The sequence below is a fragment of the Zophobas morio genome, unplaced genomic scaffold (assembly GCF_036711695.1).
Source record: "Zophobas morio isolate AGI-343-1 ecotype UQ-CSIRO unplaced genomic scaffold, CSIRO_AGI_Zmor_V1 ptg000054l, whole genome shotgun sequence".
Classification (NCBI taxonomy): Eukaryota; Metazoa; Arthropoda; class Insecta; order Coleoptera; family Tenebrionidae; genus Zophobas; species Zophobas morio.
In genome coordinates, this window is record NW_026972159.1 from 887515 (window position 1) to 913257 (window position 25743).

Consider the following 25743-nt stretch of genomic DNA (forward strand, 5'->3'; position numbering starts at 1 on the left):
GATTTTTCGTTCCTGCAATTTGTCGATTGCAATATTTAAATTTTATGATATTTGGGTATTACAATTTTTCAATTTGTAATTTTTCGAGTTTCTAATTTAAAATTTTACAATTTTCTGATTTTTCAACTTTCGGAATTTTTCACTTTTTCGTGTGTTTAATATTTTGATCGATAAGTTTTCGATGTTTCAACTTTTGAATTTTTCGATTTTATCGCTTCCTCGGTTTTGAGAAATTTGCATTTTTAGTTTTTTCTTCAATTTTGGAATATTTCAATTTTCAGTTTTTCCTTTCTTTAACATTTCGATTTTTACTTTTTGCAATTTTTCAATAATTCACGGGAATTCGTAAACTTTACCTTTACTCTTTAATATTTATAACATATCAATAAAATATTAAAATCTTTAATAGCTACAAATTATGTCACTAAAATGGTAAATATAATCATACTATAAAAATCCGGTGTCCACAAGCTTCAGATGTTGGTGATATAATCAGTTATAATATATTAAGTGCATCGCAATGTTATCGATAATTTTGAGCAACAATAACTCGAATGCTTGTTGCATTGAAAACGCACGAGTGCTTTAGCACGAGTGCATTTTTCTTAGGCAACAAGCATGAGAGATTATTGTTGTTCAAAATTATCGATTTCATTGTGATGCACGCAATATATTCAACAGATTATTGCAAGAACAAACATTTTAAAAATAATTTTATAATGATTTACGAAGTAGTTTGGTGTGCGATACTATGGCGACGCAAGTAAATAAGAACAGCCATTTTGCAAAATTTGTGTGGGTTTAAAAAACCATGTCCAATTTTCGTTTTGGTCGTAACACGCCAAAAGAAATTGATGATTCTATTACAAACATTACGCCGCTAAATACGAAGAACTCACGAAATTCAATCTGGAGGCAATTTGAGAAGTTTTGCGGTGAACGCAAATATGTTTTTGATGGAAACACTTCCACGGAAAAACTAGCATTCATCCTCAAAGATTGGGGGTACAATATGAAAAAAGTCGATGGTAATGACTACAAAGAAGCAGTAATAAAAACGATGTGGAATGTAACGGCAAAGCAGTTGCAAGAACTGTATTTCAATAAATTTGGTATAAAGTTTGATCCTTTTGTTGACCTGGAATTCAAGGGTAGTAGAAATGCACGCGACGCAAAACGCCGGAACCTACAAATACAACCGGAAAAACGCAAAACTAGTTCCTCAATTTTGACTCTAGAAGAATACAACAAGATTCTAAAGATTTATAACGAAGACACGCCAGATGGTTTACAGAAAATGTTTTTTTATGTGGCTGGATTAGAATTAGCTTGGAGGGGATGTGAAGGTGTTAACGTTACTATCAAACATTTTAAGGAAGAAAGTGATAATTGTGGTTTGCCTACGGGGCGAATAGAATACAATTGTATTTTTTCCAAAACAGCTCAAGGAGGTAGCCATAAATTAACAGACAGCAAATGGCTTGCAACAAACACCACAGATCCTAGAATTTGCCCTGTTAGGTAATTAAATACTGTTTCAAATACAAAATAATAATTATTTTATTATTTAAGGCTCTACAAAAAAATGCTGAGCAAGAGAGGTAAACATATAACCACCGATCGTTTATTTTTAACGCCAAATCCTGCATGGAGAGAACCTAGTTCTGTAGGATGGTTCAAAAATTCACCCGTTGGAAGGAATGAAATGGGGAAATGGACAAGAACCGCCGCAGAAGAAATAGGCATCGACATAAAGAAAAAGAAGATTAGTAATCATTCATTACGGTCAACTGCAGTGTCGCAACTTGCAAAAGCGGGAGTCGGTGAAGAACAGCTTATAAAGATTACCGGTCATGCCAATACTTTCTCCATCAAACCATACCTTCAGCTCGATGGAGATCATCATTATCAAATGATTGACAAATTACGCGCCAACTCAACGGCTATGGAAGAGTCTAATAACAAATCCACAAATTGCGCACCGTCTGCTTTGGTACAAATGTCTAAAAATATAGTTACTACTTCACCAAGCACACAAACCCCTGTAAATTACTACAACTGTACCATAATTAATTACAATTCTTAGTTTCATAATTAAATATTTGGTTAGTAACCTCTTGTTTTTTTTTGCAATTAACTGGTACTTGCTTATCTTATAGTTGGCACATCTGGCTAGTGATAATTATCGGTAGTGGTAATTGCACAGTGTGCAATTATCACGTAATTGTATGCTGATTGGTTGAATTTACAAATATTGACGCGTTTGATTGGTCAGTTGACATCATGTGACATGTGAGTGCAATAATCAATGTAATTTCTAAAATACTGCACTTTCAGATAAACCCCAGGTTTATGAGGAGCTCCACATCCATCTCCCCACGACGTGACCCCAATTAGAACCCCATTACTAACAAACGGACCTCCAGAATCACCCTTCAAAACACCAAATTACAAACAAACCAAATCACAGTTACTTTATACCTGACAAGCATCCTTTCCCCCTTCCACATACCCAGCACAAAACATCCTCTTTGTTACAGTGTCATTATACTCCCGCCTACAAGCACTAGGGCTAAGTGTTGGCAAGTCCAGTTCATTCAGTTCAAGGGGTCGAATACCATAGAGCGACAACCTTCCCCACCCCGTGACCGTCCCAACGATACCTCCAGGGATATCAGCTTCACTCTGTGACGGTAAAACTGCAACTGCTACCTTATCGCCAAACTTCAAGCTTTTTTTCAACTTCAAAATCGAGATATCGTAGTCGTAGGTATCTGGGTCGAAATTTTCGTGCTGGTAATATTTTTCCACTTGTATCAGCTGCCCGCCGCCGTCCACCCGCGTCGATCCGGCTCTTACAAAAAGATCTTGGGCTGCAACTCTTTCGTTTGTTTGTTGAAAGTTGAACTAGATTTTGCGGTAAACTTACTTGTTAGTGCAATGAGCTGCTGTTAATACATAGTTGGACTTTAAGATGGTACCGCCAGCGTGGTAGGTGTCGATTTTGATGATAGACACTTGGAAAGGGTGTTTTTGGATGGTGGTTGGTCGACCACCAACAAGTCGACCTTCTGGTACACGTTTGCTTGCTTGTACACCTATGAAATATATTTGTACTCATAATGACACGATTATCAATTGTTGAAGCTAGTAGATTGTCATCAATAAATATGAAGTGATAATGAATATGTGAGGTTAGCCAAAAGATCTTTTAAATTGAAACACTCAGTATATATTTTAACATCATGTCTGAAAATTAAAATAGATTGACACTAGTGTTTCTTTTATTTTCCTTTTAATAGACTAGCATAATCCCCTGACATACGAGTATTTTCGTCCCAAAAACTTTGATACCTTTTTTTTAACCATATTTTAGGTATTACAATTTTACCACAAAAGTAACAAAACGGGTTTGCACTTACCTGGCACGATCTCGAAGACATTTTTTTATGCAACAATGGTACATTACCATGAATTAGTTTAACACGTACGTGAAGGTAAAAGTAAACTTAATTATTTTGGATTTATGAAAAAACCTGACGTGATAAGGATTATCCGTTCTTGCATTTGATATCATAAGTAATTTAGAAGTAAAAAATAATGTTTTTTTTTTTTGGATATGAAAAAAGGTTTAAATTTGTAAACTAGTGATAATTTACTTACCTGCGAGAAGGACCGTAAGGACCCAAAAACACACACCATCCATTTTTCCAAATCAAGATTGCTCCCACAATGCACTCCTTGATGTCAAGAATGCTAGACTCAACACTGCTGATGCGAACAGGTTGTATTTATATAGGTCTCTTTAATTTCACCTGTTTTGGATAATTCCTGTATTCGGAAATAACTAGTCGCAAATCTTGCAACCTTTGCTCGATCAATAATTCCAACCATAATAATTAGCGTAAATATTTATTGTCTGTTAATCAATTCGGTGGATATAAGTAAACAAAAACCAAAATTAGCTGTAATCCTGAAGGATTAAAACATAATTTATGGCTACGTTTTCACGTGAGGGAAATATTTCCGAAAGTAGTTCGTCAAATCGTAGTGGGGCGAAAGCGACTCTCGACGGTACAAAATCAAAATCAGGATACAAGTGAGTTACTCTCAAGTGAAGACCGTCCAGTACTAAAAGCCATTATCCTGTTTCCATGATTAATAATTTTGCCAAAATATTCGAGTTCTTAGTTTACGACCAACTTAATTCTCGGATTAGACATATATTTTATATTACCCCCACCAACACGGTTTGATGCATGGCAAATACTCAACCACAAATCCCTTTGGCCTTACTCAGTTTATTGCCGATTCCATTGCTGATGGTTGTCAAACGATGTAATTCTGCTGTCTCGATTTATAAACTCAGTGATACCGGTTTTTGTCCTGGGCTTATTAAACTCTTCACGTCATAGTTGCGTCTAAGGAAACAGTTTGTAGATTGTTTTGGTTATAATTCAGGCGACTTCTATGTCGATACTGGAATGCCGCAGGGTTTAGTCTTGAAACCTCTTTTGTTTGTTCGTTTTGCAAATGATATTGTTTTCCAGTTAAATGTTTAATTTAAAAATTCGTGCATTTTGAATATAAAATAAAGAATAACCAGAAACTTGGTCGAAGGATGTATTAGTGGAGAAATTTCGGTTTTTTCACAACAAAATCCACAAGTTGGACCAATGTGTTTCACTTAAATTTGCAATCTGTAAGGAGTAAGTTAATAGAACCCGACTTAAATTTAAATTCAATTAACAAAGCAAATGGCGGTCTATGTTTGATCGAACGTTATTTAAATGAAGAAGAAATAAACGACTCGTGTTTAAGTAATTATAAAATGAGTATATAATTTTGTAGAAAGAAGTCTGTTCACAGAGGACTAAGTTCCTACAATTTTGGTTATGTAATTAATAAAAATACAAGACTTAACAACTGTATCCATAACATTGTGACTAATCTTGAAAGTATTTATCAAGCGGAGGTGCCAGAGCCAACTTATCCGACCATAAAGCTGTCACAGTAAAAATAGACCTAGAAATAGCAGCTAAAGTTGAGACCAAAATTAAAGTGCGGAAATTCACAGTTGTCAATTTTGATGAGTTTTTATTGCGCCTAAAAAACCAGTGAGAATATGGTAACTCTTGAATTAGTGCCCAAAATTTCAATTTTTCATCAGGTATGGCAGTAAATTTTAAAGGACGAGAATTTTTTAGTTAATATTAACTGTATACATGTTATTATCACTAAAAATGTTCCTGTTTTGAACATTTTCTGTGTAGGATTAACTTGTCATTAAATTCAACTGTTACAACAATGCGACATTCCAACCGATAGGAAAATTGTTTCCTGGGACGCTTAGTATTGTTTGCGTCGTAATATATATCACTCTTGTCAGAACCTCTTGTGCCGAAAATCTTTTTATGATTTTCTTATCTTCCTTCAACTGAAAACACTTATTAAAGGCATTCAAGTTTCAAAAATTCTGTAAATAATGTCTCAAAATTTGAAGGATTTCATCTAAAACATCACCACGATAAATGTCAACGACTTTGGTCTCAAACAAATTTTATTTAGAACTAAGTTTGGTCTGATCGTGGGATAAGTACAGGTGATCCATTTGCAAAGCGGAAAAAAATCTGTTAAAACTAAATGAGTTATTACGCACTTCAAAATTTATAGACTTACAATTTTTCAAGTTTTCGACTTTAAATTTTTAGTTTTTGATTTTTCGCTTTCAGTTTTTTGGTTTTATTCATTTTGACATTTTTAAATTTTCCGATTTTTTTCTGTATCTCGATTTTTAATTTTCTAATATTTTTTCCAATTTTTCGAAGTTTCATGTACTAAATTTTTGATTGACAATTTTTCGGTTTGTCGTTCCTGCAGTTTGTCGATTGCAATTTTAAGATTTTATGACATTTCGGTCTTACAATTTTTCGCTTGTCAATTTTCATTTGTTATTGATTGATTGTAATTCTTCGTATTTTCAATTTTTAGTTTTTAATAATTTTAAATTCTAGTTTCGAGTTTTTGGTTTAAAATTTGTCTTTTTCCATTTTTTCGATTTTAATTTTTCTAATTTCTAATGATTTGTTTCTTCATTACATATTTCGGTATTTAATGTTTTGATTTTTAATTTTTGCAATTAATCGTTTCTTCAATTTTTCAATTTTACAATATTTCGAGCGCTCGACTTTCATTTGTTCAACTTCTCGGTCTTCCAATTTTTAAATATTTTAATGTTTCGTTTTATCAATTTTTCAATTTCTTGATTTTTAAATTTTTCGTTTTCGACTGGCAATTTTTAACTTTTTTAATTTGCAAATTTTTGTATTTTATGTTATTTCGACTATTGAATTTTCCGATTTTTCAATTCTTCAATTTTTCGAAATCCAGTTCTTCCATTTTAGAATTTTTAAAATTTTCAATATTTAGATATTTAAATTTTTTATTTTTCGAGTTTTCGACTTTAAATTTTTGGTTTTTGATTTTTCGTTGTTTCAGTTTTCTCGTTTTATTAATTTTTAAATTTTCCGATTTTTTCTGTTTCTCGATTTTTAATTTTCCGTTTGTCAACTACTGAATTCTCCAATTTTTGCGTCTTGAGTTTTTAATTTTTTTCATTTTTTCGTTTCCCAGTTTCGCATTTTTTAGTTTTCAACTTTTCAATTCTTCAATTTTTCGATTTTTCAATATTTAGATATTTTAATTTTTCATTTTTTAATTTTTCGATTTTTCGTTCCTGCATTTTGTCGATCGCAATTTCTAGATTTTACCACGTTTCGGTCTTACAATTTTTCTACTTGTCAAACTTCAATTGTTATTGATTGCATTCATCGTATTATCGTTTTTTGATTTTAGAGTTTTTCAATCGTTAATTTTACGATTTTTCAATATTTAGTTTTTATAATTTTTAAATCCTACAATTTTTCGAGTTTTCGATTTTAAATTTTTCTTTTTTCATCTTTTTAATTTTTTCAGTTTTTCGATTTTTAATTTTTCTAATTTCTAATGATTTGTTTCTTCATTACATATTTCGGCATTTAATTTTTTGATTTTAAATTTTTGCAATTTTTCGTTTCTTCAATTTTTCAATTTTATAATATTTCGAGCATTCGATTTTCATTTTTTCAACTTTCCGGTCTTTCAATTTTTAGATATTTTAGTGCTTCGTTTTATCAATTTTTCAATTTCTTGAGTTTTCAGTTTCTTGATTTTTAAATTTTTCGTTTGCGACTGGCAATTTTTCACTTTTTTAATTTGCAAATTTTTGAATTTTACGTTTCTTCAATTATTAATTTTTTCGATTTTCGCTTATTCAATTTTCAAGAATTTCATTTTTTTTTTATTTTTTCGATTTTTCAGTTCCGCACTTTTTAATTTTCCGTTTTTCAATTCTTAAAAAAAAATTAAAATACTGAATAAGCGAAAATAAAAAAAATTAATAATTGAAGAAACAATTCATTAGAATATGGAAAAATTAAAAATCGAAAAACTGAAAAAATTAAAAAGTTGAAAAAAGAAAAATTTAAAGCCGAAAACTCGAAAAATTGTAGGATTTAAAAATTATAAAAACTAAATATTGAAAAATCGGAAAATTAAAGATTGAAAAACTCTAAAATCAAAAAACGATGATACGATGAATTCCAATCAATAACAATTGAAGTTTGACAACTAGAAAAATTGTAAGACCGAAACGTCGTAACATCTAGAAATTGCAATCGACAAACTGCAGGAACGAAAAATCGAAAAATTGACAAAATAAAAAATTAAAATATCTAAATATTGAAAAATCCAAAAATTGAAATTAGAAAAATTGAAGAAGCGAAAAATCGAAGAATTCAGTAGTTGACAAACGCAAATTATAAAAATTTGCAAATCGAAAAACCGAAAAATTGCCAATCGAAAATTTAGTACATGAAACTTCGAACAAATGAAAAAAAATATCGGAAAATTAAAAATCGAGAAACAGAAAAAATCGGAAAATTTAAAAATTAATAAAATGAAAAAACTGAAACAGCGAAAAATCAAAAACTAAATAATAATAATAATAATAATAATATTAATATAATTGATTGTCCAACAGAACAAATATTCCACTTACTGGACAATTTCTAATTAAACAAAATAAAAATAAAAGAAAACAAAAATAGTAATATATACCAAAAAATAAAAATAAAAATCACGTTTAGCATACCAAATAAAAAGAAAAGTAAAGTAAATTACATTCAATAAATAAAAATTTAAAGTCGAAAACTCGAAAAGTAAAAAATTAAAATATCTAAATATTGAAAAATCCAAAAATTGAAATTAGAAAAACTGAAGAATTGAAAAGTTGAAAACTAAAAAATGCGAAACTGGGAAACGAAAAAATGAAAAAAACAAAAAATTGAGAAGCGAAAAATCGAAGAATTCAGTATTTGACAAACGCAAAATATAAAAATTTGCAAATTGAAAAATCGAAAAATTGTCAATCGAAAATTTAGTACATGAAACTTCGAACAATTGAAAAAGAATATCGAAAAATTAAAAATCGAGAAATAGAAAAAATCGGAAAATTAAAAAATTAATAAAACGAAAAAACTGAAACAGTGAAAAATCAAAAACTAAAAAATGAAAAAAACGAAAAATTGAAGAAGCGAAAAATCGAAGAATTCAGTAGTTGATAAACGCAAAATATAAAAATTTGCAAATTGAAAAACCGAAAAATTGTCAATCGAAAATTTAGTAGGTACATGAAACTTGGAACAATTGAAAAAAAATATCGGAAAATTAAAAATCGAGAAACAGAAAAAATCGGAAAATTTAAAAATTAATAAAACGAAAAAACTGAAACAGCGAAAAATCAAATACTAAAAATTTAAAGTCGAAAACTCGAAAAGTAAAAAATTAAAATATCTAAATATTGAAAAATTCAAAAATTGAAATTAGAAAAACTGAAAAATTGAAAAGTTGAAAACTAATAAATGTGAAACTGGGAAACGAAAAAATGAAAAAAACGAAAAATTGAAGAAGCGAGAAATCGAAGAATTCAGTAGTTGACAAAGGCAAATTATAAAAATTTGCAAATCGAAAAACCGAAAAATTGCCAATCGAAAATTTAGTACATGAAACTTCGAACAATTGAAAAAAAATATCGGAAAATTAAAAATCGAGAAACAGAAAAAATCGGAAAATTTAAAAATTAATAAAATGAAAAACTGAAACAGCGAAATATCAAAAACTAAATAATAATAATAATAATATTAATATAATTTATTGTCCAACAGAACAAATATTCCACTTACTGGACAATTTCCAATTAAACAAAATAAAAATAAAAGAAAACAAAAATAGTAATATATACCAAAAAATAAAAATAAAAATCACGTTTAGCATACCAAATAAAAAGAAAAGTAAAGTAAAGTAAATTACATTCAATAAATAAAAATTTAAAGTCGAAAACTCGAAAAGTAAAAAATTAAAATATCTAAATATTGAAAAATCCAAAAATTGAAATTAGAAAAACTGAAGAATTGAAAAGTTGAAAACTAAAAAATGCGAAACTGGGAAACGAAAAAATGAGAAAAACAAAAAATTGAGAAGCGAAAAATCGAAGAATTCAGTATTTGACAAACGCAAAATATAAAAATTTGCAAATTGAAAAATCGAAAAATTGTCAATGGAAAATTTAGTACATGAAACTTCGAACAATTGAAAAAGAATATCGAAAAATTAAAAATCGAGAAATAGAAAAAATCGGAAAATTTAAAAATTAATAAAACGAAAAAACTGAAACAGCGAAAAATCAAAAACTAAAAAATGAAAAAAACGAAAAATTGAAGAAGCGAAAAATCGAAGAATTCAGTAGTTGATAAACGCAAAATATAAAAATTTGCAAATTGAAAAACCGAAAAATTGTCAATCGAAAATTTAGTAGGTACATGAAACTTGGAACAATTGAAAAAAAATATCGGAAAATTAAAAATCGAGAAACAGAAAAAATCGGAAAATTTAAAAATTAATAAAACGAAAAAACTGAAACAGCGAAAAATCAAATACTAAAAATTTAAAGTCGAAAACTCGAAAAGTAAAAAATTAAAATATCTAAATATTGAAAAATTCAAAAATTGAAATTAGAAAAACTGAAGAATTGAAAAGTTGAAAACTAAAAAATGCGAAACTGGGAAACGAAAAAATGAAAAAAACGAAAAATTGAAGAAGCGAAAAATCGAAGAATTCAGTAGTTGACAAACGCAAAATATGAAAATTTGCAAATCGAAAAACCGAAAAATTGTCAATCGAAAATTTAGTACATGAAACTTTGAAAAATTGAAAAAAAATATCGGAAAATTAAAAATCGAAAAACTGAAAAAAATCGGAAAATTTAAAAATTAATAAAACGAAAAAACTCAAACAGCGAAAAATCAAAAACTAAAAATTTAAAGTCGAAAATATCGAAAAATAAAAAATTAAAATATCTAGATATTGAAAAATTCACACATTCTAAAAACTGAGAATTGGATTTCGAAAAATTGAAGAATTGAAAAATCGGAAAATTAAAAAGTGCGGAACTGAAAAATCGAAAAAATAAAAAAACAAATATTGAAATATTTGAAAATTGAATAAGCGAAAATCGAAAAAATTAATAATTGAAGAAACGTAAAATGCAAAAATTTGCAAATTAAAAAAGTGAAAAATTGCCAGTCGCAAACGAAAAATTTAAAAATCAAGAAACTGAAAACTCAAGAAATTGAAAAATTGATAAAACGAAGCTTTAAAATATTTAAAAATTGGAAGACCGAAAGGTTGAAAAAATGAAAATCGAAAGCTGGAAATATTGAAATTCGAAAAACTGAAGAATTGAAAAGTCGAAAATTAAAAAATGCTAAACTGAGAAATCGAATAAATGAAATAATAACGAATAATTGAAGAAGCGAAAAATCGAAAAATTCAGTAGTTAGAATATAAAAATTTGCAAATCGAAAAATCGAAAAATTGTCAATCGAAAATTTAATCCATGAAACTTCGAAAAATTGAAAAAAATATTGGAAAATTAAAAATCGAGAAACAGAATAAAATCGGAAAATTTAATAATTTTAAAATTAATAAAACGAAAAAACTGAAACAGCGGAAAATCAAAAACTATAAATTTAAAGTCGAAAACTCGAAAAATTGTAAGTCTATAAAGTTTAAAGTGCGAAATAACTCATTTAGTTATAACAGATTTTTTTCTGCTTTTTAAATAGATCACCTGTACTTATCCCACGATCAGACCAAACTTAGTTCTAAATAAAATTTGTTTGAAACCAAAGTGGTTGACATTTATCGTAGTCATGTTTCAGATGGAGTCCTTCAAACCTTCAGACATTATTTACAGAATTTTTGAAATTTTAATGCGATTAATAAGTGTTTTCAGTTGAAGGAAGATAAGAAAAACATAAACAATGTTTCGGCACAAGAGGTTCTGACAACAGTGACATATATTACGACGCAAACAATACTAAGCGTCCCAGGAAACAATTTTCCTATCGGTTGGAATGTCGCATTGTTGTAACAGTTGAATTTAATGACAAGTTAATCCTACACAGAAAATGTTAGAAAAAGGAATATTTTTAGTGATAATATTATAATTAATATTAACTAAAAAATTCTCGTCCTTTAAAATTTACTGGCATACATGATGAAAAATTGAAATTTTGGGTACTAATTCAAGAGTTACCATATTCTCACTGGTTTTTTAGGCGCAATAAAAACTCATCAAAATTGACAACTGTGAATTTCCGCACTTTAATTTTGGTCTCAACTTTAGCTGCTATTTCTAGGTCTATTTTTTCTGTGACAGCTTTATGGTCGGATAAGCTTGCTCTGGCACCTCCGCTTGATAAATACTTTCAAGATTAGTCACAATGTTATGGATACAGTATTACGTCTTGTATTTTTATTAATTACATAACCAAAATTGTAGGAACTTAGTCCTGTAAACAGACTTCTTTCTACAAAAATATAAATTCATTTTATAATTACTTAAACACAAGTCGTTTATTTCTTCTTCATTTAAATAACGTTCAACCAAACATAGACCGCCATTTGCTTTGTTAATTGAATTTAAATTTAAGTCGGGTTCTATTAACTTACTCCTTACAGATTGGAATTTTAAGTGAAACACATTGGTCCAACTTGTGGATTTTGTTGTGAAAAAACCGAAATTTCTCCACTAATACATCCTTCGACCAAGTTTCTGGTTATTCTTTATTTTATATTCAAAATGCACGAATTTTTAAATTAAACATTTAACTGGAAAACAATATCATTTGCAAAACGAACAAACAAAAAAGGTTTCAACACTAAACCCTGCGGCATTCCAGTATCGACATAGAAGTCGCCAGAATTATAACCAAAACAATGTACAAACGGTTTCCTTTGACGCAACTATGACGTGAAGAGTTTAATAAGCCCAGGACAAAAACCGATATCACTGAGTTTATAAATTGAGACAGCAGAATTACGTCGTTTGACAACCGTCGTCTATGGAATCGGCAATAAACTGAGTAATGCCAAAAGGATTTGTGGTTGAATGTTTGCTATGCATCAAACCGTGTTGGTGGGGGTAATATAAAATATATGTTTAATCTGAGAATTAAGTTGGTCCTAAACTAAGAATTGGAATATTTTGGCAAAATTATTAATCATGGAAACAGGATAATGGCTTCTAGTATAGGAACGGTCTTCACTTGAGAGTAACTCACTTGAATCCTGATTTTGATTTTGTACCGTGGAGAGTCGCTTTCAGGTCAGGTGAAGCAGTTTTGCTTATCAACTTGAAGTCACGCCCCACCAGGGTTTGACGAAGTGCTTTCGGAAATATCTCCCTCACGTAAAAACGTAGCCATAAATTGGGTTTTAATCCTTAAAGGATTTTCGGTTTCTTTTTATTTTCGCCGACTTTATTAAGCGGCAATAAATTTTTACGCAAATTATGGTTGGATTTATTGATAGAACAAAGCTCGCAAGATCTGCAACTAATTATTTCCAAATACAGGAATTAAACAAAACAGGTGAAATTAAGGAGACCTATATAAATATAACACTCTGTTCATAACAACGGTGTTTGAGGTTAGTATTCTTTACACCAAGGAGTGCTTTGTGGAAGCAATATTGACTTGGTAGCTTGAGCAACACCGAAAAATGGGTGGTGTTTGTTTTTGGGTATTTGGGGTCCTTCTCGCAGGTAAGTAATTGTTAACTTGAAATTCAAAAGAAACAGCTGAAATTCCTTCTTTTTGTGATATAACATAAAACGTAAACTCGATACGGTTGTTTTGATGACTAAAACTACGAAACACAATAGACACAAATAATACTTGACAATGATAACAATCTCACGTGATTACATGAAATTTTACAAAACTTCCTGTTTACAGAATTTAAAAAAAAACACCCCTTTATGAGTACGAATATATTTTATAGGTGTACAAGCAGGCAAACGTACACTAAACGGTCGCCTTGTTGGTGGTCGACCAACCACCATCCAAGAACACCCTTTCCAAGTGTCCGTCATCTACATCGACACCCATCGCTGTGGCGGTTCCATTTTAAAGTCCAACTACGTATTAACAGCAGCTCATTGCACTAACAAGTAAGTTTACCGCAAAATCTAGTTCAACTTTCAACAAACCAACAACAGTGTTCCAGCCCATCATCTTTTCGTAAGAGCCGGATCGACGCTGGTGGACAAAGGCAAGCAGCTGATACAAGTGGAGAAATATTATCAGCACGAAAATTTTGACCCAAATACCTACGATTACGATATCTCGATTTTGAAGTTAGAAAAAGGGTTGAAGTTTGGCGATGGCGTAGCTGTTGCAGTTTTACCACCACAGAGTGAAGATGATATCCCTGGAGGTATCGTTGGGACGGTTACGGGGTGGGGAAGGTTGTCGCTCTATGGTATTCGACCCCTAGAACTGAATGAAGTGGACTTGCCAACACTTAGCCCTAGGGATTGTAGGCGGGAGTATAATGACACTGTAACAAAGAGGATGTTTTGTGCTGGGTATCTGAAAGGGGGAAAGGATGCTTGTCAGGTATAAGGTAACTGCGATTTGGTTTGTTTGTAATTTGGTGTTTTGAAGGGTGATTCTGGAGGTCCATTTGTTAGTGATGGTGTTCTAATTGGAGTCACGTCGTGGGGAGATGGATGTGGAGCTCCTGATAATCCTGGGGTTTATGCCAAAGTGTCGTATTTTAGAAAATACATTGATAATATTACCAATAGCTGAAGCTTGTGCACACCCGATTTTTATGGTTGTGTTTATGTTTACCATTTTGTGAAATAATTTGTTGCTATTAAAGATTTCATTATTTTATTGATATGTTATTAACATATTAATGATGCATTAGTCACATTTTAGTTGATTTTGATCATTTACTAACGCATCCTTGATTTTCTAACAATTACACAAGGAGTAAAGGTAAAGTTTACGAATTCCCGTGAATTATTGAAAACGAAAAATTGCAAAAAGTAAAAATCGAAATGTTGAAGAAAGGAAAAAACCAAAAATGTAAATTCAAAAGTTGAAACATCGAAAACTTGAAAAATTGTAAAATCAAAATATTAAACACACGAAAAAGTGAAAAATTTCGAAAGTTGGAAACCAAAAAATGGTAAAATTTTAAATTGGAAACTCGAAAAATTACAAATTGATAAATTGTAATACGGAAATATCGTAAAATCTAAATACTGCAATCGACAAATTACAAAAACTAAAAATCGAAAAATTTCCAAAATAAAAAATTAAAATATCTAAAAATTGAAAAGTCCAAAAATTCTAATACTGAGAACTGGATTTCGTAAAATTGAAGAATTGAAAAATCGGAAATTAAAAATTGCGGAACTAAAAATTGAAAAATTGAAAAAAACCAAAAATTGAAATACTTCAAAATTGAAGAAGCGAAAAATCGAAAAATTTAATAGTTGAAGATACGTAAAATATAAAAATTTGCAAATCGAAAAAGTAAAAAATTTGCAATCGAAAAGGAAATATTGAAATATCAAGAAACGGAAAACTTGATCAAACGAAACATTAAAATGTCTAAAAATAGAAAGACAAACAAATTGAAAAAATTAAAGTCAACACTCGAAAAATTGTAGAATAGAAAAAATGAAGAAACGAAAAATTTGCAAAAATTATAAACGCGTAAATTAAATATCAAAGTATGTAATGAAGAAACGAATCATTATTAATTAGAAATATTAAAAATCGAGAAACTGGAAAAATTAAAAAGATGAAAAAAGAAAAATTTAAAACCGAAAACTCGAAAAATTGTAGAATTTAAAAATTATAAAAACTAAATATTGAAAAATCGGAAGATTAAAGATTGATAAACTCTAAAATCAAAAAACGATAATACCATGAATTGCAATCAGTAACAATTGAAGTTTGACAAGTAGAAAAATTGTAAGACCGAAACGTCATAAAATCTAGAAACTGCAATTGACAAACTGCAGGAACGAAAAATCGAAAAATTGACAAAATAAAAAATTAAAATATCTAAATATGTATTGAAAAATCCAAAAATTGAAATTAGAAAAACTGGAGAATTGAAAAGTTGAAAACTAAGAAATCCGAAACTGGGAAACGAAAAAATGAAAAAAACGAAAAATTGAAGAAGCGAAAAATCGAAGAATTCAGTAGTTGACAACGTAAAATTAAAAAATTTGCAAATCGAAAAACCGAAAAATTGTCAATCGAAAATTTAGTGCATGAAACTACGAAAAACTGAAAAAAAAAATGGAAAATTAAAAATCGAGAAACAGAAAAAATCGGACAATTTAAAAATTAATTAAACGAGAAAACTGAAACAGCGAAAAATCTAAAAGTAAAAATTTAATGTCGAAAACTCGAAAAATAAAAAATTAAAATATCTAAATATTGAAAAATCCAAAAATTCTAAAAACTGAGAACTGGATTTCGAAAAATTGAAGAATTGAAAAATCAGAAAATTAAAAATTGCCGAACTAAAAGGTCGAAAAAAATTTAAAAAACCAAAATTGAAATACTTAACAATTGAAGAACCTAAAAATCGGAATATTTAATAGTTGAAGAAACGTAAAATATAAAAATTTGCAAATCGAAAAGTAAAAAATTTCCAATAGAAAACGAAAAATTGAAAAAGTAAGAAATTGAAAACTAGATCAAATGAAACACTATAATATCTAAAAAAAGAAAGACCAATAAATTGAAAAAACTAAAGTCGAAAACTCGGAATATTATAAAATACAAAAATTGAAGAAACGAAAATTTGCAAAAATTACAAACCCAAAAATTAAATATCGAAATATGTAATAAAGCAACAATAATTACAAATTAGAGATTTTAAAAATCGAAAAACTGGAAAATTAAAACGATGAAAAAAATTTAGAACCGAAAACTCGAAATTTTTTAAGATCTAAAATTTACAAAAAGAACGAAAAATCGAAAAATCATTAGATAAAATAGCGTCAATAACAAAAATTTGCAAATCAAAAAACTGAAAAAATACCAGTCGAAAACGAAAAATTGAAAAATCCAGAAAATGAAAATTCGTGAAACTGAAATATTGATAAAAGGAAACATTAAAATATCTAAAAATTGGAAGACCGAAAAATTGTAAAAAATAAAGTCGAAAATTCGAAATATTGTAAAATCGAAAAATTGAAGAAACGAAAAATTGCAAAAATTAAATACCGAAATATGTGATGAAGAAACAAATCATTAGAAATCAGAAAAATTAAAAAGCGAAAAATTGAATTTAAAAATTTATAAAAACTAAAAATTGAAAAATCGGAAGATTAGAGATTGAAAACTCAAAAATCCAAAAAACGATAATACGAAGAATTACAATCAATAACAATTGAAAATTGACGTATAGAAAAATTGTAAGACCGAAATATCGTAAAATCTAAAAATTGCAATCGACAAATTACAAAAACGAAAAATCGAAAAATTTGCAAAAAAAAACGAAAATTGAAGAAGCGAAAATTTGAAAAAATTACTAGTTGAAAAACGTAAAATATTAAAGTTTGCAAATCGAAAAGTATTTCGGTATTTAATTTTTTGATTTTTAATTTTTGCAATTTTTCGCTTCTTTCATTTTTTCGATTTTGTCCACCATAAATTTAAAAAACCAAAATTGAAATACTTAAAAATTGAAAAAGCGAAAAATGAACATATTTAATACTTGAAGAAACGTAAAATATAAAAATTTGCAAATCGAAAAGTAAAAAATTTCCAATCGAAAACGAAAAATTGAAAAACAAGAAATTGAAAACTTGATCAAATGAAACACTAGAAGGTCTAAAGAAAGAAAGACCAACAAATTGAAAAAACTGAAGTTGAAAAGTCGAAATATTATAAAATACAAAAATTGAAGAAACGAAAAATTTGCAAAAATTACAAACCCAAAAATTAACTATCGAAATATGTAATGAAGTAACAATAATTACAAATTAGAATGGAATATTAAAAACATGAAAAAAATTTAAAACCGAAAACTCGAAATTTTTTAAAATCTAAAATTTACAAAAAGAACGAAAAATCGAAAAATGGATTTCTAAAAATGCAAGATGAAAAATTTGAGAATAGAAAAATCGAAAAAAAAAAGTTCAAACCTGAGAAATCGAAAAAATTAAAAAAACAAAAATTGAAATATATACTTAAAGATTGAAGACGCAAACAATCGAAAAATTCAATAGTTGGAAAAACGTAAAATATAAAAATCTGCAATTCGAAAAACTGAAAAATCGACAGTTGAAAACGAAAACTTGAAAAATCAAGAAATTAAAACCTCAAGAAAAATTTAAAAACGAAACATATATTATCTAAAAATGGAAGTCCGAAAAATTGAAAAAACTGAAGTTGAAAACTTGAAATATTGTAAAATCGCGAAATTGAAGAAACGAAATATTGCAAAAAATCAAATATCGAAATATGTAATGAGGACATAAATCATTAGAAAGTAGAAAAATTAAAAATCTAAAAATCGGAAAAATTTAAAATATTAAAAAGAAAAATTTAAAACCGAAAACTCGATAAATTGTAAGATTTAAAATTTATAAAATCTAAAAATTGAAAAATCGGAATAAAAGATTGAAAAACTCAAAAATCGAAAAAACAAAAATACGAAGGAATACAATCAATAAAACTCAAAATCGACAAACTGCAGGAAGAAAAAATCGAAAAATTGGCAAAACGAAAAATTAAAATATCTAAATATTGAAAAATCCAAAACTTGAAATTCGAAAATTGAAGAATTGAAAAGTCGAAAATTAAAAATTGCGAAATTGAGAAATCGAAAAAATGAAAAAAAACAAAAATTGAAGAAGCGAAAATTTGAAAAATTCACTAGTTGAAAAACGTAAAATATAAAAATTTTCAAATCGAAAAATATTTCGGCATTTAATTTTTTGATTTTTAAGTTTTGCAATTTTTCGTTTTTTTCATTTTTTTGATTTCTCAGTTTCTGACACTTTTATTTTCCGATTTTTCAATTCTCCAATTTTTTCATCTTCGGTTTTAAAAATGTTTGCTTTTTTTGAAGATTGAGACTTTTTAAGTTTTCGTTTTGTCAATTTTACGATTTTTCGTCCCTTGTTATAAATTTTAGATCTTAGAATATTTCGTGTTTTGGGTTCTAAATTGTTCTATTTTCATCTTCTTAGTTTTCCAGTTTTTCAATTTTTAATAATTCTAATTTGTAATGATTCGTTACTTCATTACATATTTCGATATTTAATTTATGGTTTTGTAATTTTAATTTTTTTTATTTTTCAGTATTTCGAGTTTTCGACTTTAATTCTTTCAATTTGTTGGTTTTTCTATTTTTGGACATTTTAATGTTTCGTTTGATCAAGTTTTCAATTTCTCGATTTTTCAATTTTGAAGTATTTCAATTTTTCGTTTTTTTCATTATTTAGTCCTGCACTTTTAAATTTTCCGTATTTCAATTCTTCTATTTTTCGAAATCTAGTTCTCAGTTTTAGATTTTTTTGATTTTTCAATATTTAGACATTTTAATTTGTTATTTTTGGAAATTTTTCGATTTAACGTTCCTGCAATTTGGTGATTGCTATATTTATATTTTATGATATTTCGATGTTACAATTTTTCAGTTTGTAATTTTTCGAGTTTCCAATTTAAAATTTTCCAACTTTTTGATTTTTCAATTTTCGGAATTTTTCAGTTTTTCGTGTGTTTAATATTTTGAAGTTTTCGATGTTTCAACTTTTGAATTTTTCGATTTTATCGCTTCCTCGGTTTTGGGAAGTTTACATTTTTCGTTTTTTCTTCAGTTCTGGAATATTTCAATATTCAATATTTGAATTTTTCAGTTTTTCAATTTTTAATTTTTCAATTTAACGATTTGCAATTGTCAGTTTGTAATTTTTCAATTTTACAATTTTTCCTTTCTTCAACATTTCGATTTTTACTTTTTGTAATTTTTCGTTTTCAATAATTCACGGGAATTCGTAAATTTTACCTTTACTCTTTGTGTAATTGTTAGAAAATCAAGGATGCGTTAGTAAGTGATTAAAATCAACTAAAATGTGACTAATGCAATATCATTAATAACATATCAATAAAATAATGAAATCTTTAATAGCAACAAATTATTTCACAAAATGGTAAACATAAACACAACCATAAAAATCGGGTGTCCAGAAGCTTCAACTATTGGTGATATTATCAATGTATTTTCTAAAATACGGCACTTTGACATAAACCCCAGGATTATTAGGAGCTCCACATCCATCTCCCCACGACGTGACTCCAATTAGAACACCATCACTAACAAACGGACCTCCAGAATCACCCTTCAAAACACCAAATTACAAAGAAACCAAATCGCAGTTACCTTATACCTGACAAGCATCCTTTCCCCCTTTCAGATACCCAGCACAAAACATCCTCTTTGTTACAGTGTCATTATACTCCCGCCTACAATCCCTAGGGGTAAGTGTTGGCAAGTCCACTTCATTCAGTACTAGGGGTCGAATACCATAGAACGACAACCTTCCCCATCCCGTAACCGTCCCAACGATACCTCCAGGGATATCATCTTCACTCTGTGATGGTAAAACTGCAACTGCTACGCCATCGCCAAACTTCAAGCTTTTTTTTTAACTTCAAAATCGAGATATCGTAGTCGTAGGTATCCGGGTCAAAATTTTCGTGCTGGTAATATTTTTCCACTTGTCTCAGCTGCCCGCCTTTGTCCACCAGCGTCGATCCGGCTCTTACGAAAAGATGTTGGGCTGCAATTCTGTCGTTGGTTTGTTGAAAGTTGAACTAGATTTCACGGTAAACTTACTTGTTAGTGCAATGAGCTGCTGTTAATACGTAGTTGGACTTTAAAATGGAACCACCACAGCGGTGGGTGTCGATGTAGATGACGGACACTTGGAAAGGGTGTTCTTGGATGGTGGTTGGTCGACCACCAACAAGGCGAACGTTTAGTGCACGTTTGCCTGCTTGTACACCTATAAAATATATTCGAATTCATAAAGGGGTTGTTTTTTTTTAATTCTGTAAACAGTTTTTGGATAACTAATTTCCTCACCTGCCAGAAGGGCTCCAAAGACCCAGAAACAAACACCACCCATTTTTTTGAATCAATATTAATGCACTCCGTTGTGTAAAGAATATTAAAGTTGGACACTGTTGTTACGAACAGACTGTTAAGTTTATATAGGTATCCTTAATTTCACCTGTTTTGGATAATTCCTGTATTCGGAAATAACTAGTCGCAAATCTTTCAACCTTTGTTCCATCAATTATTCCAAACATAATTTGCGTAAAAATTTATTGTCGGTTAATCAATTCGATGAGTGTAAACAAAACCAAAATTAGTTAGCTGTAAATCCTTAAGGATTAATTATTAATTTATGGCTTCGTTTTCACGTGAGGGATATATTTCCAAAGCCATCCCGTCAGACCGAGGTGATAAGCAAAACTGCATCTACCTGAGACCTGAGAGCGACTCTCGATGGTATAAAATCAAAATCAGGATTCACGTGAGAGTTACTCTCAAGTGGACACGTGCTTGTCTTCATTATTAATAATTTTGTCAAGATATTCGAGTTCTTAGTTTCAAATCCTTGTTTCATTACCCAGTTTATTGCCGATTTCATTGATGACGGGTGTCAAACTAACGTCATTCTGGTATCTCGATTAATAAACTCAGTGATCCTCTTTTTGTCCTTGGCTTATTATACTCTTTACGTCATTGTTGCGTAAAAGGAAACAGCTTGTAGACTGTTTTGGTTATGATTCTGGCGACTTTGGTGTAGATACTGGAATGCCGCAATATTTAGTCTTGGGTCCTCTTTTGTTTGTTCGTTTTGCAAATTATATTGTTTTCCAGATAAATGTGAATTTATTTAACGACAAAGTGATAGTGACACGAAATCCTCAAGGAGAAGGGAAACGTTTTAAATTTATCAACTGATACATCCAGTAAAGACCCAATCTGTAAGGAGTAAGGTAACCGAACTGGGTTTAAATTCAAATTCAATTAACAAAGCAAATGGCGGCCTGTGTTTGACATTGGTTGTGGACATTCATTAAATGAACAGGAAATAAAGAATTTGGGTTTAAATAATTAGTTATGTAATTAATAAAAATACAAGACTTAATAACTGCATCCATAATATTGGTGACTAATCTTGAAAGTGTTTATCAAGCGGATGTGCTCGAGCCAGCTTATCCGACCATAAATCTGCCACAATAAAAATAGAACTAGAAACAGCAGCTAGAGTTTAGACCAAAATAATTAAAGCATGAGAATTCACAGTTGTCAAAATTTCAATTTTACATAAGATATGCCCCCATAAAATTTTAAATATGTTACCAACTTAACAAAAAATTTCGCAAACAATCTTTTCCTAGCTTTAGTTCTACTGACAATACAGAGAGTTAATTTTTATTTTTTTTTTTTTAAAGGCAGATTTTTTAAATAAAACAAACTTTATATTATTATCATTAAAAATGTTCCTTTTTTATCAGATTTCGTATAGGATTAACTCGTTATTAAATTCAACTTTTACAGTACCTACTTGTTTGCGTCGCGATATATATCACAGTTGTCAGAATTTCATTTGGCGTTGAATTGTTTATATTTTTTCTTATCGTCTTTCAACTGAAAACAATTATTTATTGTATTGAAATTTCAAAAATTCTGTAGAGAGCTACGCAGCGTGTCTCAAGGTCTGATGAATCACCTAAAACCTCACTACGACCAACGTCAACCAGTTTGAACTAAAAAGAATTTGATTTAGTGATAAGTTCGAACAAAAAAACCAGGTGCTCCATTTGAAAGGTAAGAAAACATCTTCGACTTTAAATTTTTAAATTTTTTATTCTTCCGTATTTCAAATTTTAGATGTTTAATTTTTTCTTTTATCAATTTTTTAATTTTTCAGTTTCTTGATTGTGTAGCTTTTCGATTTTGCTGCTTCTCTATTTTTAATTTTTTAATTTCCGATTTTTAGTTTCTTCAACTTTTACATATTTTTATTTTTCGATTTTTCACTTTTTCAATTTTTGATTTTTCGTGTTTCGGTTTCTTCAATTTTATAGTTTTTAATTTTTCGAGCTTTCAATTTTTCTTTTTTTTTATTTTGTGGATTTTTAATTTTTCGGTTATTAAATTTTCACTTTTTCAATTCTCTGCTTCTTCAGTCTTTTGATCTGCAATTTTTTGTTTTTCATCGTTTCGATTTGTTTTTAGTTTCTATAAATTTTAGATCTTAATTATTTCTAGTTTTCAAATTTTTCGGTCTCTCTTTTTTCATTTTTTCGAATTTTAATTTTTCGATTTGTAATTTTTCCAATCTTTCGTATCTTCAATTTTTCGCTTTAATAATAATTCGTAAAGTTTCAACATTTCGAGTTTCTGACTTCAAATTTTTCAATTGTTTGATTTTAGTTGTTCGTTTCATGAATTTTTTAGTTTCTTGATTTTCCAATTTTAGGTTTTTCTGTTTTCCGATTTTTCGTTTCTTCTATTTTTAGACATTTTAATTTTTCCTTTAATCAATTTTTCGATTTTTCACTTTCTCAGTTTTCGATTTTTCGTTTTCCGTTTCTTCAAATTTTATTTTGTAATTTTTCGAATTACAATTTTTCGAGTTTTCAGTTTTTCTTTTTTCATCTTCTCAATTCTTCAATTTGTCAATTTTTTGCTTTGGAGTTTGTAAATTTTTGTTTTTGTCGACTTTTAATTTTTCGGTTTTTAGATTTTAATTTTTTCAATTCTCTACTTCTTCAATTTTTCGATCTGCAAATTTTCGACTTTTCATTTTTCATCGTTTCGATTTGGAATTTGTAGTTTGTATAAATTTTATATCTTACAATATTTCGAAATTTCGACTTTCAATTTTTTAATTTTTCGGTCTATCTTTTTTCATTTTTTCCAGTTTTCAGTTTCTCAACGTTCAATTTCTCGTTTTTTCTTTCCTTCTATTTTTGATTTGCAATTTTCCCAATTACAATTTTTCCAATTCTTTTCTTCTTCTTCAATTTTTGATCTGCAATTTTTCGGTTGTTCGTTTTTTCATCATTTCGATTTGCAATTTTTAGTTTCTATAAATTTTAAATCTTACAATATTTTGAGTTTTCCACTTTCAATTTTTCAATTTTTTGGTATTTCCTTTTTCGTTTTTTTTTCTTATTTTTGAGTTCTCAGCTTTCGATTTTTCGTTTTTTCTTTCCTTTAATTTTTGATTTGCAATTTTCCTAATTACAATTTTTCGGTTTTTCATTTTTTCTTTTTTTCACCTTCTGAATTTTTCAATTTGTCAAATTTTCTTTTTTTTTAATTTTTAGAAACTGATATTTTTTGTTTTTTCAATTTTTTCGATTTTTGAGTTTCTTGATTTACAATTTTTCGAGTTTTCAGTTTTAATTTTTTGTTTTTTTCTTCTTCTGAATTTTTCAATTTTTTAATTTAAAATTTTTAGATTTTACCACTTTCCGATGTGTAAAATTTTGAGTTTTCAATTTTCGATTTTTAATGTACATATTGAATTTATTTCAATGTTTCGATTTTTCACTTTTTCAATTTTTGATTTTTCGTTTTTCCATTTCTTGAATTTTTTAATTTGCAATTTTTCAATTTTTCGCTTTCGAGTTTGTAATTTTCAATTTTTCGGTCTTTTTATTGTCAATTTTTTCTTTTTTAATTTGTAGAGACTGATATTTTGTTTTTTCATTATTCGATTATCGAGTTCCTCGATTTCAAATTTTCAATTTTTCTTTTCTTCAATCTATCGATTTGCAAATTTTCCAGTTTTCTTTTAATTTTTTTTTCATCTTGTGAAATTTTCAATTTTTTAATTTAAAATTTTTAGATTTTACCACTTTCCGATGTGTAAAATTTTGAGGTTTCAATTTTCCATTTTTTATGTACATTTAGAATTTCCATCAATGTTTTGATTTACTTTTTCAATTTTTGATTCTTCGTTTTTCCATTTCTTCAATTTTTTGATTTCCAATTTTTCAATTTTTCGCTTTCGAGTTTGTAATTTTTAAATTTTCGGTCTTTTTATTCGTTTTTTCGAACTTTCAGTTTGTCAACTTACGATTCTTCGTTTTTCCTTTACTCCAATTTTTCGTTTGCAATTTTCCTAATTACAATTTTTCCTTTTTTAGTTTTTCTTTTTTTCACTTTTTGAATTTTCCAATTTGTTACATTTTCTCTTTGTTAATTTTTAGAGACTAATATTTTTTGTTTTTAAATTTTTTTGATTTCTGGATTTTTCGACTTTTCAATTTTTCAATTCTTCGCTTCTTCAATTTTTCGATTTGCAAAGTTTCGAATTTCGGTTTTAAATTTTTCTTTTTTTCATCTTTCGAATTTTACAGTTTATTGATTTGAAATTTTTAGATTTTCCCACTTTTTGATGTGAAACTTTTTGAGTTTTCAATTTAATTCTTTTCAATTTTCGATTTTTCGTTACTTAAATTTTATTTTATTTATTTATTTATTTATTTATTTAACAGAGAAATTACAGAGTAGAGGGAAAAAAACCCTATGGGTACTCTATGCAAATTAAACTAAACTTTAAAGTTAACTATTGAAGGTAACAGAGTTGATTGTAATTTTTCGTTTTTTTATTTTGTCGATTTTTAATTTTTCGGTTTTTAATTTTCACCTTTCCAATTCTCTGCTTCTTCAATTTTTTGATTTGCAATTTTTCAGTTCTTCGTTTTTTCATCGTTTCGATCTGCAATTTTTAGTTTCTAGAAATTTTAAATCTTACAATATTTCGAGTTTTCCACTTTCAATTTTTCATTTTTTTGGTTTTTCCTTTTTCGTTTTTTCTTTTTTTCGATTTTTGAGGTTCTCAGCCTTCGATTTTTCGTTTTTTCCTTCATTTAATTTTTGATTTGCAATTTTCCTAATCACAATTTTTCGGTTTTTCAATTTTTCTTTTTTTCACTTTCTGAATTTTTCAATTTGTCAAATTTTCTTTTTTTTAATTTTTAGAAACTGATATTTTTTGTTTTTTCAATTTTTTCGATTTTTGATTTTTAATTTTTCGCTTCTTCCATTTTTCGATTTACAATTTTTCGAGTTTTCAGTTTTAATTTTTTTCTTTTTTTCGTCTTTTGAATTTTTCAATGTTTTAATTTGAAATATTTAGATTTTACCACTTTCCGATGTGTAACTTTTTCAGTTTTCAATTTTCGATTTTTCATGTACATTTTGACTTCTTCTATCTGCTAA

At 28.3% G+C, this 25743-nt stretch overlaps 3 protein-coding genes and 1 pseudogene across 3 annotated transcripts; 2 read left to right on the forward strand and 2 right to left on the reverse strand.

Annotated features, from left to right (window-relative positions):
- The first annotated feature begins 486 nt into the window (after window positions 1-486).
- Window positions 487-2224, forward strand: LOC135142780 (uncharacterized). The gene is made up of 3 exons (XM_064074526.1): window positions 487-1521; window positions 1573-1855; window positions 2207-2224. The coding sequence occupies exons 1-3, from the start codon at window positions 812-814 to the stop codon at window positions 2222-2224; spliced, it is 1011 nt and encodes a 336-aa protein (XP_063930596.1). The 5' UTR covers window positions 487-811.
- On the reverse strand, window positions 2154-3985 carry LOC135142916 (trypsin-7-like). Its single transcript, XM_064074729.1, has 4 exons — window positions 3664-3985; window positions 2930-3098; window positions 2482-2881; window positions 2154-2433 (listed from the first exon to the last, which is right to left on the reverse strand). Exons 1-4 carry the CDS (start codon window positions 3704-3706, stop codon window positions 2272-2274), a joined length of 774 nt encoding a protein of 257 aa, XP_063930799.1. The 5' UTR covers window positions 3707-3985; the 3' UTR covers window positions 2154-2271.
- A 9071-nt stretch (window positions 3986-13056) lies between these two features.
- On the forward strand, window positions 13057-14340 carry LOC135142918 (trypsin-3-like). Its single transcript, XM_064074731.1, has 4 exons — window positions 13057-13204; window positions 13444-13612; window positions 13661-14060; window positions 14109-14340. Exons 1-4 carry the CDS (start codon window positions 13162-13164, stop codon window positions 14253-14255), a joined length of 759 nt encoding a protein of 252 aa, XP_063930801.1. The 5' UTR covers window positions 13057-13161; the 3' UTR covers window positions 14256-14340.
- Window positions 14341-19596: 5256 nt separating this feature from the next.
- Window positions 19597-20644, reverse strand: LOC135142919 (trypsin-3-like; annotated as a pseudogene).
- Window positions 20645-25743: the final 5099 nt, after the last annotated feature.

Excerpts from the sequence above, each read along its gene's own strand:
- LOC135142780 (XM_064074526.1), top strand. The coding sequence starts at position 812 with ATGTCCAATTTTCGTTTTGGTCGTAACACGCCAAAAGAAATTGATGAT. Across the intron at positions 1,522-1,572 it reads CCTAGAATTTGCCCTGTTAG|GCTCTACAAAAAAATGCTGA; the intron begins GTAATTAAATAC and ends TTATTATTTAAG.
- LOC135142916 (XM_064074729.1), bottom strand. The coding sequence starts at position 3,706 with ATGGATGGTGTGTGTTTTTGGGTCCTTACGGTCCTTCTCGCAG. Across the intron at positions 2,882-2,929 it reads GCAGCTCATTGCACTAACAA|AGTTGCAGCCCAAGATCTTT; the intron begins GTAAGTTTACCG and ends AACAAACGAAAG. Across the intron at positions 2,434-2,481 it reads GGGGAAAGGATGCTTGTCAG|GGTGATTCTGGAGGTCCGTT; the intron begins GTATAAAGTAAC and ends GGTGTTTTGAAG.
- LOC135142918 (XM_064074731.1), top strand. The coding sequence starts at position 13,162 with ATGGGTGGTGTTTGTTTTTGGGTATTTGGGGTCCTTCTCGCAG. Across the intron at positions 13,613-13,660 it reads GCAGCTCATTGCACTAACAA|TGTTCCAGCCCATCATCTTT; the intron begins GTAAGTTTACCG and ends AACCAACAACAG. Across the intron at positions 14,061-14,108 it reads GGGGAAAGGATGCTTGTCAG|GGTGATTCTGGAGGTCCATT; the intron begins GTATAAGGTAAC and ends GGTGTTTTGAAG.